Below are 15,802 nucleotides of genomic sequence, written 5' to 3' on the forward strand. Positions count from 1 at the left end.
ATGTGTGCAAACCCTTGTGTTGTGCTTTTTTCTGTGACAAATTGACAAAACACACCATGTACACGTTCCAACGGTTTATTAAGAACATCTGTTGTGTAGTTTCAACAATTAATCAAGGCAACCATTGACTACACATATAGGCAACAGAAACTCAGATTCTGCTAAATGCAAATGTTTTTTTGCTGGGAAAATACCTGCATGCACTCCCTACAGAGAGAAAATAAAGCACTGTAACGGAAGGCTTCTACATCTGTAGAGCTGTATCTGGATTCAAGAACCACAAACTAGGAGTACTAATCTCAATACAATAAATGTTGAAATTTAATATGAGTGTCAAAAACCATATTAACACAGGAAAATGATTCTTAAAATGTTTGGATGTGGTGCAAAAAAGAAAAAAATAGAGCATGTTATACTTGCACATGTGTCATGTTCTGTATATTCTTGCGTTTCTACAAACATCTATAAACTGCAGCAGCATTAGCCATCTATCCATTAAAATAGTGCAATGGCGTCAAGCTGATTCTCTTCAATAAAATGCTGCATAGCATTCTTTTCATTTGACAGAACGTAAATCTCTTCATAGAAACTATGGAGGATATTAGGGACATTCCAATATTTCATGCAACCATGATGAAAATACCAATAAAGAAACATGCAAAGACCAAAGGATTCTGACAATTTTCCCAATGTTTGTTCATTTTTCCGAAACGTATTCTAGTATAACTCTTATAATTATTTTTAGAGCAGCAAATTGTCTGTAACAGAACAAAAGTTAATACTTGGGTTAAGGCACCAACGTAACAAAATTAACAAATAATCAAGGCTTATAGCTCTATGTTCCCTAGTAGAACACAGTCTGCATGGGGTGCCTGTGCTTAATGAGGTAACTCAGTGCAACAGTATAAAGAAAATACATAAAACATTAAAAAGTTTAGTCACTTGGAGAGGAAATAAATTAAAAAAATAAAATACTGTTTCTGAATTGTTAAGTGTGGAAACTTTGATGATTGTGACAGAGGATATTCAACAGACCTCCTTTCAGTCAAAAATCAGGTAATAAATAAATACAAACAACTCTGTGCCAAGACAGTAGCTAATCCTAGCGCTAATCCACTGTGTTTCTGTACAGTAACATTACTTGATCACTTTAGCACAGAGTACTGCTACTGTATACACTTACACCCAGCTAATGAATAAGTCAAAGACAATGACAGCCTAGCCTGTTTACTGACTCAAACTAACTGCTTAGCTATACAGGCCCAGGAAAGTGAATACACAACATCATACTTCACAATCACATTTCAATGAAAGGTGTGCGACGACAGACGAGACATAAACGTTTCATTTTTACTTGTGCGACATGGATACTTCTTAACAGCTATGAGAAAATCCTTGTACACTGTTGAAGGCTTTATGGGGTTTTTTTCTTCTAGAAAACATGACAACATCTGATAAGATTCTCACTGGTCAGGTTTTGCGTAGGCTGTGTTGCTCAGAGTTTATAATCTTGTTGCTGATTAAGCAACATCAATCGAAAGCCATCAGATGCACAAGCTGAGAATTTATATTTTCTGTTTTTGTGCTGCTGACCAAGTGAAGGCTTTCATGCACATTTCAAAACACATGTAAACTGAATGCACAACATTGTTTACTGCACAGCTGAGATGAAACTGTTTTCATGCAGTAAATGCATATCTGAAAGCTGTCATTACAGGGTAACAATTTTATAAGCCTTTTCTTAACAGCTATGCACAGCTATAGATTTCATCGGTTTTAACTTCTGATCTAACATTGATGAAATGTTAAATTATTTTTAACCTGCTAGTATGTATAAGTGTCACTCTCAGTGGTATTACACTGAAATATATAGAAGTAAACTGGTATTTAAGACAAGACATACGTTATGTTATTTTATGTGCAAATAAATATGTAAACTGTCAGAGGAGCTGATACATCATGCCCATTGAGCTAATAAAGTGCACAGAGCTGTCAGGATATATACCTGGAAACGCTCTGGACATGATGCCCCCAGTGGAATGTTCAAAGACATTGTTCTTCTGACAAACTTCTGACTGCTAAGACTGTAGTCTGCTGGAGGACAGCGTAGACTTGATTCCTCTTGGAGGAAGAGGCAGACATGGGAAACCTGTACTGCAGGAGCTTAGGGAGCGTCAATTAGAGCGCTTCAGCTGTTGGGTTTCTCAGGGTGCTGAAACAGAACACGAAGCTCCTCACATGTCTGAGTTTCCACAGAGCTGAAATGAGACTCCATATTCCACGCCAGGTCTGCTGACAAGAAGTCATCCATGACTGTTTGTGTTTCGTTGCTTGTCAGGAAGAGGTGTCCGAGGCCTTCCACCTGGCTGGTCACAGTCTGTGTCTCTGTGCTGTTCAACAGTCTCGCGTGCTCACCCTGACTGACAGGTGTCTGAGCAGAGAGGCTTGGGGCAAATGAAGGGAGATCTGTCTGTGTTTCTGTATCTGAGGACTCAGTGCTCATAGAAAAACTTGAATGACGCAGGATGCTGCTCAGGGGCATGTGGCTTCCGGCGTTCAGCAGGAAATTGAAGTCAGTCTGAGTCTGAGTATCAAATAGTTCCAGGTCGCTGGCTTGGGTTCGACTTGGTCCTTCGATTTGGTCCAGTTCATCCATCAGGAGGAAATCTGTCTGGGTCTGGATGTCCAGAGACTCCAACGGCGTGTCACCACCCAGCCCTCCCAGCTCACTCTCCTCTGTCTGTGTCTGGATGTGCACGGTATTGAGGAATTCTTCAAAGTCAAAGTCAATGCCGCTGGGTTGCTCCTGAACAGAGCCCAGACCTGACCCACAGCCTGCAGAGGCCTCCGTAAGCACCTGGTGGCTTGACATGCTGTCAGACAGAATGGTTTCTAGGTCATTTAGCAAAGACATGGTTTGGGTCTGGTTGTCCGCCATGTTGTTTGAGTTGAGCTCATCTGTCTGCACCCCAAAACACATGCCCCCTGTTGACTTGGAGTCCTCATATATGCTGCTTCCTGTGGCAGTGAGAGGGTCATCTATGTCCAGAGTTGTCTGGGTGGAGACACTGAGGGAGTCGCTGCCAAATAGGTCAGAACACATTATAGCCTGGTCCTGAGCCTTCTCCTCTGATTGTGGCATAGTGAAGTAGGTCTGGGTCTGCCTGGTTTTGTAAGGGGGCACAGATGAGGAGGAGCAAAGAATCTGGCTCAGGCACTGGCTGTCTGTCTGAGCTCCAATGGTGGATGTGGCTTTGGCTCGGGACGAGAATGTCTGGGTTTCAACACTGACTGGCAGGAGGACTTGGGCACTCACACTGATATCTGTTTGGGAGCAGGACGATACTGCTGACTCACCCACAGAACACAAGCCTATCCCCTCCCCAACACCCACCCCTGTGGGCATTTTAGACAAGTATGATTTGTCCGTCTGTATGTTGGTGGAGGTGCTCCTTCCTCGCTGTCCTCCCAGGCTGCTGACAGAGTCCTCTGTGTCCGCAGTGTCGAGACTGACCTGCACCCCTGTGCTGATGGGTCCAAGGCTAGAGCGGGAAGTAGGCATGCTGTCCTTGAAGCCCAAACTCTTAGCATCAAGTTGGGGTACCACAGCTCCCGTGGCTTGTGGCAGAAGGTGAACGGTGCTGAAGGAGCCTTGGCTGTCTACTGCCAGCACAACAGACCTCAGAGCCCCACTTTCTGTGGATGGTAGGAGGACAGGAAGGTGGGCCAGCTGCATCACAGGAACACTGACCAGAGCCATCTTGGGTTTGGGTAGAAGTAGCTTCTGGAGGCTCTTACGGGGGTTGTAGTTCTGATTGACTGAGTCTGCGATATGAACAGTTGTGTCAGAAGGGAGATAGCCCTCTGTCAGCTCTTTAGTAGCAGGTATGATCTGGCAGGTTGACTCGCTGGTCTTAACCTTTTCAGAGCCACTCAACAGTTTCTCCATCTTCCGCTTTTTTACTGGGGGAATTCTGAAATGAAACAACAAATAGAGAACAAAAGCCAAAATTAAGTTTAAGCATCAACCAAATGCAAAGATTAATAAAAACCTATTTACGTAATGCTTGTACATGCCTGTGTTCTGTAGGAATCTCGTGTCCTGTCCTGTAGATATGCGAGAGCAGTGCAGCCCTGCTAGCATAGGGGCAGCCACATGTACATTGGTAGGTCCTCCCACAGTCCTCTATGTGCCTCTTTAGATCCCACTCTGTGCTGTAGCCGTTGTTGCACTTTGAGCATTTGTGTTTCTTTTCTGCATGCATCTTCATGAAGTGCTAAAAAAAGAGCAAAGAATCTGTTGATCATGACAGCTTTTAAATGTGTTTGTTTTTTTAAATATTGGGTCATTACCAACTTAACTAACTTTCAACAATAAAAAAAAGAAAAACTTCACAGAATACACAAAAAAGCAACGTGACAGGAACCTTTTTTCTCCAGTGATCCACAACCAATTACATTCCAATGTATTATTACGATAAAGCACTTTTAACCACCTCTTGAAGTAACTCGCTAACAACCAAATACAGCCTGTCAGTTATAAAGGTATGAAATGGGGACAGTTTTGCTTCTCTGTTTTGTGTCCCTTTTTGATGTTACAAACTGAGGAGAAATGCTGCTAATGGTGGGAGGGAAACAACACACAGAACATTTTGTGAACCTGAAATATTTATTACTTGTGCACAGTGCATGCTTTTATGCTACAGTACTCCTCGGATTTTAAATTTGAAGTGAAGTAGAGTTCCTTTAGCTTTAATATCATTTGAAGAGGATTAGACTCACAAAGTAAATGTAAGATCGTTTATAAAACTTTAAAGGATAGGTTCATGAATGTTCATGTCTGTCTTAAAACAATATTGATGTGCCAAAATGAACACTGGTTTCAGTGCAAAAATGTATTTAAAGTTTATACATAGCTAATATAAACCTTCAGCATGAACACGAAATTCTTCAAACATTCAATATGACTTCTTGTGTAACTATTAAAATATAATTGGTTAATACTTGTAGTAAATGCAAAAAGGTTAACAGTTTAGGTGATTTTAAACCTAAAAACTGAATGCAGAGATGAGATGTAATAAAACTGAATTTTAATATTTCATCAATAAAAATGTTGTAAAATTATCGTACAGCTATCAAAATTATATCATTATTCATGCAATTTTATGATAAACAACACTACATGATTTACATAATGATTAGACATTTAATTCACATGAAATTCAGATTTGGCTATAGTAAGGGTTTGTTTAGTGAAAACTCACTAAGGAATGTCCTTCAAATTTACAACAGGGGTCTGGCAATGAGCAGAACCCAAAAGAGGAGTTTTCTGTCCATGTTTAATGAGGAGTTGTCTAGTTCAAATGACCTCAAGGTCATTTAAATGCTTTTAGTCCAATCATTAATTTTAGTTACTGTATCAGCCATGTGGCTTTCCAAGAGTTTTGATTCTGGTCGGTGTCATGTTGTCAGACCCCCACTTGGCAAGAGGTCAATTTGTGTAGGTCCTGGGGTGAGACACTCACCCCATGTCTCTGGAATTTGAGAAAGGTTTGTCCCTGAAATAGGAAAACAAGTCTGTCTTCCTTTCTCAGGAATAAAAATATTAGTTCAGAAAAAAATCAAAAACAAGGGAGCAACTACACTATCCTACCACTGCAGCTCAACTGGGAAACACAGTCTGGGGAAATAAAAATAGAGAATTTTATACTAAAAAGAAAATAATGTTGGAAGATATCCACTTAATTTAAATAACTCAGACTGCTAAGATATCATATTAGTTTAAGAAAAACAAGTACATTTTTTAACAAAATGAGGACTGTGGATTTTGTCCCCCATCACTTACACTGATAGTACATTTGAAAGGGATGGGGATGTTTTAATGGCCAGTGTTAGTAGGAGGAATTATGACAGCAAGCAATACCTCTTTTGATGTTCATATGGGGACTTGACTATTGTTTTAAGACAGACTTGAAAAATTGTGAACGTATCCTTTAAAGCAACTGCATCATATAGTATATTGTACTTTTGATCTGTGCGTTGGATTTTTCCATTGCTTTCCATTCAAAGTCTCTGAAGTTAGTTGAATTTTTTCTTGTAACAATAAGTCTCAGCTTTAAGGGAGGGGTTACATATTTAATATACAGTTCAAGTAGGCTAATAGATCGGTATTTAGTATTAACATGTGGCAGTAGAATAGTAGTGTTTGGTATACTACACAGTATTACATCATTCCTATAAAATGGATTTTTGTAACAGACAGTATTTGGTGCTGAGTAATGCATTCAGGGCTCTTCCACAAAAGTGAGACCTCATAATTTACCCCATTTATCGCATGGATAAAATTACAGTTCACTGGAGGAAAGGCTTACTTGCTTAACCAGGGAGAACTGGGAGAAGGGTCTGTTAGGCCCCCTGGGACAACCCTCAATGGGACAGCAGTAAAGCTTTTGAGAGCCCTTCATGTCCTTTCTGACCGTGGGATTGACAATACCATCCTGAGGGTGAGAGCAACAGAGAAAGACAGAGAGAGGACAAAGCAGAGAGATATTTGCCTTTTAGATGTTTAACTCATACCCCTTACTCACATTAACTTGCAGTGTTACAGAAAGCCCTGCAGTGATTCCAAGACATTGTACGAGACTGAGCAAAGTGTAAAGTTATCAGTGTTAATCAACCACTAAAGCAGGCTCTGCTTTATTGGTTGAAATAGGAAATAATGAGCTTGGCAGTCGCTCCTCTCACAGTCCCTTGGTAACCTTGCTAAAGTAGCTGTTAGGACATTGTATTATTAAAATCACTTATGAATGATGATGAATCATAATACTTATAACAGAAATAAGCATCTACACTGAATGTACGCTGCATAGTGAAAACAGACAAAGCCATCACGCTCCAGCAGCCTTTCGGTGGTCAAGGTCACCTCCATCTGCTATGTAACACTGGAGGGAGCAGAATAGCTGTTTTCTCATACGCAGTTAGCATAAACCAACATATTTTGTGAACAATGTATGTTCTTGCAGTCGGCTTCAGCTACATCATCTGGTTGTAGGCTGAAGTCTGAGTTATGTCGAGAAGACATTATTTGTCATCAAGCACTGGCTGGCTGTAGCCCAAAAGAGGGAGCAAGTCAAGATTCACCGTCATAACCAGGCCAGGTTCAGTGCCCATGGAAGAGGTTCAATACCCTTTTCTAGGAGACTATAAAATACAATGATGAGTCAGAACAAAAGTCTAAGTCCTCCTTTCTGCTAAAGGAGGTGGTATAGACAGAAAGACAGCCAAAAGCCAAGCCAAAACAGTAAAAGTAGTCTTATTAAAGTAGTCTAAACTGGGATGAGTGCACCACCTCAAACGAAATACATCAGAGCCTTAAAGGGGAAACAGTTACCCAGCGAGAAACATGAACAGTGACTGATCAGCAAATACATCACTGCTGTGCAATGATGCAGTGAACCCAAGGTAGTGTTCAAGGGGACGTAATATAAACAGATATGATGTCCCACATGCATCATGCCTCATTCTTGCAGTCGGACTTCATGAATAATGCAGAGAGAGCATACAGAGCACTTTGTCATCATGTCAACCAGACTCATTCTCAGACTCAATCATTACTCCTGCTGACAGAACTTCCACATAGCTGTTTAAAATAAAAAAGGCACAATCTGAGCCTTTTTGCTGTCATTGATGCGCTGCTGCTTGCTTCTTTGTTTTTCTTTACACTCCTACAGGCACAATCTGTGATCCAAATGTTGGCACAAGAAGATTGGAAACTGCTATCACTCTCAAAGTGACTGATATGTCTTTTAGTGCACAAAGCAACAATAAACAGCTACTAATTCTGGGCTACTCAAGTTAAAGTTTCCTGAGGCTCTTAAAGGACGGGGTCGTAGTTTTTCCAGGTCTTTCTTAAAGCCACAGTCAGGTGCCCAAATGAACACTGAAATAGGTTTTTGTTGCCATGATCATTCCTCCTGTTCATACTGACCATTAGAAGATCCCTTCATGATGCACTTACAATGTAAGTGGTGGAGGCCAAAATCCACAGTCCTTGCTCTGTGAAAAAATTTATTTAAAAGTTTATCTGAAGCTAGATATCTTTCAACGTTTCAATCTTTTTATTGCCAAAGTCCCTCTTTTTGTCACTTTACTTCCACCACAGCTCAACAGGGAAACACTGTCTGAGACTTAGAGGAAACACAAAAAAAGACTGTAAATCTGGCAGATATCCACTTGATACGACCAACTCGGACTGCTGAAGCCTCGTATAAGCTTCAGATAAACTTTTAAATGCATTTTTGCACAAATTGACTGTGTGGACACACTTTGGATTTTGGCCCCATCACTTACACTGAAAGCACATCATAAAACAACCTGCCTGTTGTTTTATGACAAACTTGAAAAATTGTGAACCTATCTTTTAAGGCTTTTCTTTTTTTTTTTTTTTTTTTTACATCAGTGATGTTTAAGTTATGATTGGCTGAGTTACTGATACAAACTTTCAAGCAACTATACCTGATTGCAATTCAAATGTATATGGTAAAACCCGTGTATGGCCCTTTAAACAACCTTTTGGCAGGGCCACACGGACTGCTTCTAAGACCTCATTCAAATTCTCACATTCACTTATTTTAAACAAAGAGCTTTGGTCTATCACAGGACAAAAGGCAGCCTTTCCAAGCACAGAATTTCATTCATGGAGGAGAGACAGTGAATTACTGCCTCCCACGACGGAAAAAAGTAGAGTCCAGTGAGGACATAACACCAGAGTCAGAGGTAGACCTTTGCCCAAATGCTTTGGACTGCCTCCACTTTGCTGACTGGTAAGTATTGGTAGTGAACTGTATATTACACTCTGAAAATCAATAGTAGAGACCTTTATACAATACAATGATGGACAGATTTCTCTTCTCACAGGTCGCACTTGCACAGCAAAACTAAGCTCCTTCTCTCTACTATTAACAGTCAGCTAGTCGAAATCTATAACAGAGGGGCTGTAACTGTATCGACAAACGCAGTAGGCATCAATCACCACCGCGTGTGAGCCAAATCATCAATTGCTCATATGAGTAGCTAGTTACAATGTAGCTAGCTCGCTAGTGGCAAACTCCGACATAATGTTACAGATAGAGCTTGAGTCACACAAAAAAACTAAGTCAACTTTTACTTAATGTTAACTATAACGGCGTGTCGTTTGCTAAGCATCACTACATGTTAGCTACAGAGTGCGAAGTGTGGATGACTTGCGTTTTTTTCACTTTGATGACAATGTTTTCACTGACTTAGCTAAGTTAGCATTACAGTTACGAACAAGCTCTAAACCACATGAGTGTTGTCAGGTTTTCTCAGCGTTTTACCTTCACTCTGTGCGACTTGACAAGATGCATGTTCAATGCAGGTGTGTTGGGGAGAATCTTGCCACATCCCTCCACGGTGCAGAGGATGTTCGTCCTCACTTCTTTGGTCAGCTCCATTATGGTGGGCTTTATTATTTCCCGATGCTGCGACAGAGGCTCTTCGTGACATTTCAGGCTGTCTGTCGAGGCGTTATCTCTGTTATTCGCCTTGGCCGTCGCAGAGGCAGCCATGTTTCTATGTTGACAGTCCGTTCTGTGTTTGGCAGGGAGCCCCAGTAGCAGCATTGAATGAGCTGTGGCATTACGTCCCTCCGCTTTGCCTGACAGGGTGCCTAGCCACTTCTCTCCACTGAGAGGACGTCTGGGACATGCTGAACATGACGCCACGTCCGGTGTACAAGACTTCCGATTTTCAAAATAAAGTTCATTATCAGATGTATGTGTGGTGGTGGGGTTTAAAAATTACTTCCCCTTACTCACTATGTTTTAAGCTGGAAGAGAGTATTTAGAAGCAAAATATTTCCCTTTATTTCAACCTGAAGTGTTGGTAAAAAAAAAAAAAAAAAAGTTTAGTCTCACAAAAAGCCTTAAAGGTATTTATTGCTCAGGCCTTTGACTTTGCTATGCCAAAATAAAGAAATGCTATCCAGTTAAGCAATTATATGGCCCAACTATAATGGAGGAATATAGGTGTTCTTAATATAGCCTGACCAAAACATTAGCTTCCAATATTAGCTTATAACAGATATATAGGTGTGGTATTATGTCTGCCTCTAAGTAATAAGACACATCACTACAGAAAAGCTGCAATTAATTAAGAAACACTGTTTGTCCACTATAAAATGTCCCACTTAAAACATATCTTAATTGTTTTTAATACCCAAATTTGTTTCAGTTTAAAAAGCTGCCTTTTTGTTTTCACTCTTGTCTAACAGATCTATGGGATAACCTATAAAAGGGGCTACAGTGGGTGGGAATGGGGGGGATTTTGAACTAAGAGGACTAAATTTGGAAGATGCCCATTTGATTTGGCTAACTCCGACTGCAGCAGCCACATGTTAACGTTGGTTGTCATGTGAAATTATTTTTTTCACAGAACAAGGACTGTGGATTTTGTGCCCCATCTAGTTGTGTTAGGAAGGGATCTTGTCGCCGCCAATATAGACATTAGGAACAATTACAGTGACCAATAACTCTTTCAGTTTACATATGAGGTATGTGAGTATAGTTTTAAGAGAGATTTGAAAAAATGTGAACCTATCCTTTAAATGGTTTGTGCACACACAGAGGAGTTTAAATGGACCTTGAAACAAGTAGTGTAAATGCCAACTTGTGAGGAACTAGTTTACTCAGGTTCACTTCCAGCAGACCTTTCACTAGCCAATACTCCACAACACCTTTTTGTAACACCATAGCTGATGAAAAATACATTGAGAATATTAAAAATGCTGCTTTAATATTCAATTTGGACATATATAACATGTAATGACAGTAACATTCTGCTACTTGACCACCAACTAAATATAATACAATGACAATAATCAATTGCCAATTATTGACACATTAGCATCTGAAAGCACATAAAGACAGACGAGAACATCGATTTATTCTAAAATCCAGGGAGCCATGAATCTTCAAGAGCTGTATTAAAGAGATGATCAGTGACAGAATGGTAAAAGCAATCCATTAATGGATGTGGTAGAAGTGACAACAGGCCACATTGTGAGTATTCTAATTCAAGAATCTGTCACACTTCAGCTTTGTGGTTGGCGCTTTTGTGAAGAGGGTCCAGGGCCGTTGTCTGTGATGACAAAATAATTCTTTCCTTTCAGGGGAATAGATGAGAGCAGGGGTGTAACAGGGGTGGAGGCAATACCTGTAAAATATTAAAATGCATAGGTTGAACTGAAATATAATAAGAAAAAATAAGTGTAATCATAGTTATTTATGAAATTGTTGACACAACTATTTGTCTCATTTTCTACACACAATATTTTGCTGTGCAAAAATTTCAGTTTCCATCAAAAGCACCCTTATCCATAATGCATTTATGTCCCCTTTCAATATTTTTTTGTTGGAGGGAGAAACTAAGATTTGAGAAGACGATGCCAGAGAAAGTAGAGACAATTATGGGAATTTGGTTGTACAGCTTGTCTTAATTAATTACTCAATTCACTCCCTGTTGCTTACACCTACACTGGTGAATCTAACAAGTTTTCTGAGGATTATTTAAAAGTAGAGAGACAGGTTCAGTGACAGAGGGGTGAAAAAAACTACTCAAATGCACTGACCATGACATATTAATAATGGATAATATTGTAAGAGCTTTGCAGTGTGGATTTTTCTTCTAGTGTGTGAATGTGTGCCCTCTTGTGAGCATTTATGGAGTTGCCCATAGTATGAAACATTCAAAATTGTTTTACTGAGTTACATTGCACAATATTTAAAATGTATATAATTTCCTTCCTAAGACAAATGATTTATTGGTACCTGAGGATGCACAGTGTCTGAGTGACTCCAGGAGATTAGTGCTTGAAAATTTGACAACACATCTGAAGGGCTCCTCCCGCTCTGTCATGGTCTTGTTGGTGTGGTCTCTGAATTTTGTCTCCAGCTGAGGAGAGATGAACAAAAACATAATTCAGATGATCACAGCACATAGTGATACTGAACTCTTGTATCTTTGCACTGGTATCATGAGAGTGAGATATGCCCTTTGATTATTTGATTTTGATGTTAAACTTTTACAGAACAAATTCAGTATTTTTTACACAATCATGCCTCAGGGTACCTTGTAAACTACAGACTGCAGTTGAGGTAACATCCCGTCACCAAAGGCCTCACAGGCCATCTGACATCTGTTAGCTGCAGAAACGGCCTGTTCTCTCTCTATGTGTGTGTCTGTAAACACAAATAAAGCCAAAGAAATAAAATAACAATGAAGAATTAAGTACATTAAGGTAACCAAACAATATTAAAATATGTGTGACATCATACAAACATATTAAAAGCAGCTTTATTCACATCAAATTATTAAAAAAAAAAAAAAACATACTTGAGACTGTTTGATTCTCCTCTGCAAGAGGGCTGGGATACTTTGTGGGAAACACCTATAAACACAATAAAAGTGTATGACTTAAAGTCAAAGTCCACCCAAAAACATAATTGACAATTTACATCAGGTCCATCTTTTTGTAATTATGAACAGCTATCTTTCACCAGCAAGTGTTATAATCAGTAAACACTTTGCTACACAAACTGGGATTTGGTGTAGACAAAAATATTTTCTTGATATGTTAAGACATACGAGTTGATGGTACTATAAGGACCTGACAATTCTGATCCTTATCCATCCAGTCAGACAACTAACAAGTTTACTTTTGAAGACTTATTATCTAAACTATTCATTCGAAAGTGATAACATTACATACACCCACAAACAAATCTAAGTGCAAAGTTCAAACTTGAACCAGGGAGTAGCTAACATTTACAATAGATATGCTGTCATATCTATGACAGAATTCCCCTTTAGTGAAAAACATCTAAATAGGGAAGACAATAACTTCAATACAAGACAATACAACAAGCAAGAATAACAAAAGATTTTTTTTTTCCAGAATAGGAAACTCTCCAGCACATGATGGCAGAGTTAAGTGACAGGCAACTGTAAACATTGTTCCAATGTTTAGCAGCAATGTCTAATACAAGAAAGAAAAAAAAAAGCATACAGAGCTTTGTATGGCTTGTGTTAGACAGAGATAACTTGAAAATGTAAGGATACACTCTTGTTCTGTTGTAATCACATCAGGCTCACCTGCTGATATTGCCTCATCAGCAAGTCCCTAATGGCAGCGAGATTCCGTCCACTGAGGTTAGCATCCTTAAGAGCTTGATATCTGGTGGCCAGAATCAAGGCCTGCAAAGTACAGCAGTCTCTTTAGATGAGAATGGAAAGGCAGAAAAAAAGAGAGGTACCTGGCAACATTACAAACAATGTCATGGATTAAATATAAAACACATTTGTCACCTGAGATAACAGGGGCTTTTGCTTTGAAGTCAGGCTGGTCACAAAAACATAAGGAGTTTGAAGCTGGTGAACAACGTATGTTGGTTTCAGGTGGTTGGGCCGAGAGAAGCTGTCTCCCCATGCAATCCGTATCCATACAGCTTCATCTGTGTGTTTCTTCATTTTGACAGACACCTTGAATGCAATGTCAAAAACAGATTTTTCACATTAAATTTTAAACACAGCGAAGCCCATAAATTTAAATGTGGTTAATATATAAACAGTATGATTTTATTTTATTTTTTACGTGAGGAGGAATATCTGGCTTACATGTCTTATGAGTTCACTGAGGTGAGCTTTAAATTGTTCCTTGAACTGTATCAGCTCTATAGATTGAGAATCATCTGGAATACAGAGAAATTGATAAACATGAATTAAAACTGACAGAGGTTAAATCTATTTCATCCACACTGCAGGGGAAATGTTTGAAAATATCAACAAGACACGCAGAATTCAATGTAGTGGTACAGCCATAAAATGACAACATGGGTTTGAATATTAAACTCAACTAAATATAATATTGCTTTAAATTCCCTGGAACAAACAGATAGATTATGTGTGACAGCCATACAATGTGAAAAAAATGTCAAGATGTGGCTTATGGTATGCCACGCTCGTTCTAGTGGCATATGTCTGAATAGTTTCCCAGTGTTATACTGTAATAGTTCGGAATGATGAGCCAGATTCCACCAGGTTATTTGACTGTCAACTTTCAGCCTTGATCCCACTGCAGCTTTAGTTTGATTAGAATAAAAAATGGCAGAGTCTCAGTCCTCCATGGCAGCAGATACATATCCTTAGTTTAACACACCTTCAGGGTCCATGAGCTGGAAGGCATTCCACATCCCCTGGTTTGGATTGTCCATGACATCTGAGAGACAATTCAACCAAAGCGTTATTGGATTGATGGCATGATATGATTAACTTACTAGGTTGCCTTAACAATTTCACTTGACTTACATATCATCTCGAGTTCTGTGATTTGTTTAGATGTCCACTCATTTTCCTGTAAAGAACAGAAGTGAGGTTAAAGGAGAGGCTATCAATACTAGATATATCCAAATTACGTTGATTGCTATTGAAAAGTATTGGTTAGTGTTTTGGTTTAACGAGTGACCGTGTTAACTGATGGCTTTCAGTCGAAAAGTCGAAAGAAAACATGTAGGCCTAGCTGTCCTCGTAAAAGCCTTAAATTGAATGCTCAATAACTTATATTTTCGCCTGGTCCTTTCGTCTCACATTATGTAAATTAAATGGTGTCACCTTGTGGGGAAATACAGATTAGCAGAGCAGCTAGCATCTTATTAGGAATGTGACACTATTTCTCTAGAAACAGTTGCCACCAACGTTAACCCACATTGACAAAGAACACAGCCAACCTTACTATGAGGTTGGCAGTTGTTTTCATCACTTATATTTCATACAACATATTTCAGACATAGGGCCGCGTAAGTTACCTCACAAATGCCGAGTAGCTTTTCCGTTAACACCCACTTTGGTTGAGTAAAATCCATGGATTGCTGCTGTGCTGCCGTCAAACGGCCCCACTTATCCAGCGTTATTTTTAACATTTGACTCGGTATCCGTCTCATGAGTCGCTGCAGTAAGCGTTTCGTAGAGTCATCCATTCTTCCACAGACAGTAATCGATATCTAGCTGTTGTAATGGAAGTAGTTTTTGAGTTTAAGCTGATTAAACTATTGTCTCCGTCGGGTTTGCAAACCTGGTGGGAGTACTGGCTAGAAATTCCAAACAAACCGCCTCAACCGAATCAACCAATCAGAAGTGGACAGAAAATCTTACGCACTCCCTTTAGCGCCCTCTGCTGTATTGGAGTCAGTACATCCAGGACCATAGAATGTATTAGACTTCATATATATATATATATATACAGTCTATGACCAGGACCCACCACTAGTAACTACTGCACAGTAGTGGAAGAAGTGTTCCCAGATATTACTATGTTATGCACAGATTCCAAGTTTATCAAGTAAAATCGTTTGTAAAAAAGCAGCTGTCTTCAGGTCCATCAGACATTTTTATTTTACAGCACGTCCCAACTCAGTTTCTACTGTAAAAATGTCTGGTTATGGTTTTTAAATTTGGATCAGTTTCTTAGTTAAATGTAAAGTTATGTTTTTATCACAGATCTATGTACTCAAGTGCACTGTAGTTATGGAAGACAAAAAAATGATGTATTCTTCAATGAACAAATAAAATATACTTGAATAAATGCTAAAATAAAATAATACATAAATAAAAAATATTCTAATCAATAAATAAACAAGTGAAAATAGCCCACATATATAAAGGCTGAGAATAAGCATTTAAATGCATAATTACATTAATAGAGCCTAAATAAGCCTAAATGTTCATTTAA

General features: G+C 39.2%; 2 protein-coding genes across 2 annotated transcripts; both read right to left on the reverse strand.

Moving 5' to 3' along the window:
* Positions 1-59: 59 nt before the first annotated feature.
* atmin (ATM interactor) lies at positions 60-9,747 on the reverse strand. The gene is made up of 4 exons (XM_067591047.1): positions 9,357-9,747; positions 6,372-6,497; positions 4,078-4,277; positions 60-3,974 (listed from the first exon to the last, which is right to left on the reverse strand). Exons 1-4 carry the CDS (start codon positions 9,639-9,641, stop codon positions 2,189-2,191), a joined length of 2,397 nt encoding a protein of 798 aa, XP_067447148.1. The 5' UTR covers positions 9,642-9,747; the 3' UTR covers positions 60-2,188.
* A 1,046-nt stretch (positions 9,748-10,793) lies between these two features.
* On the reverse strand, positions 10,794-15,185 carry cenpn (centromere protein N). The gene is made up of 10 exons (XM_067591084.1): positions 14,880-15,185; positions 14,383-14,428; positions 14,234-14,293; positions 13,693-13,766; positions 13,384-13,557; positions 13,171-13,272; positions 12,412-12,466; positions 12,148-12,257; positions 11,847-11,970; positions 10,794-11,232 (listed from the first exon to the last, which is right to left on the reverse strand). Exons 1-10 carry the CDS (start codon positions 15,048-15,050, stop codon positions 11,111-11,113), a joined length of 1,038 nt encoding a protein of 345 aa, XP_067447185.1. The 5' UTR covers positions 15,051-15,185; the 3' UTR covers positions 10,794-11,110.
* Positions 15,186-15,802: the final 617 nt, after the last annotated feature.

This window comes from Thunnus thynnus, chromosome 1 (genome assembly GCF_963924715.1).
Source record: "Thunnus thynnus chromosome 1, fThuThy2.1, whole genome shotgun sequence".
NCBI lineage: Eukaryota > Metazoa > Chordata > Actinopteri > Scombriformes > Scombridae > Thunnus > Thunnus thynnus.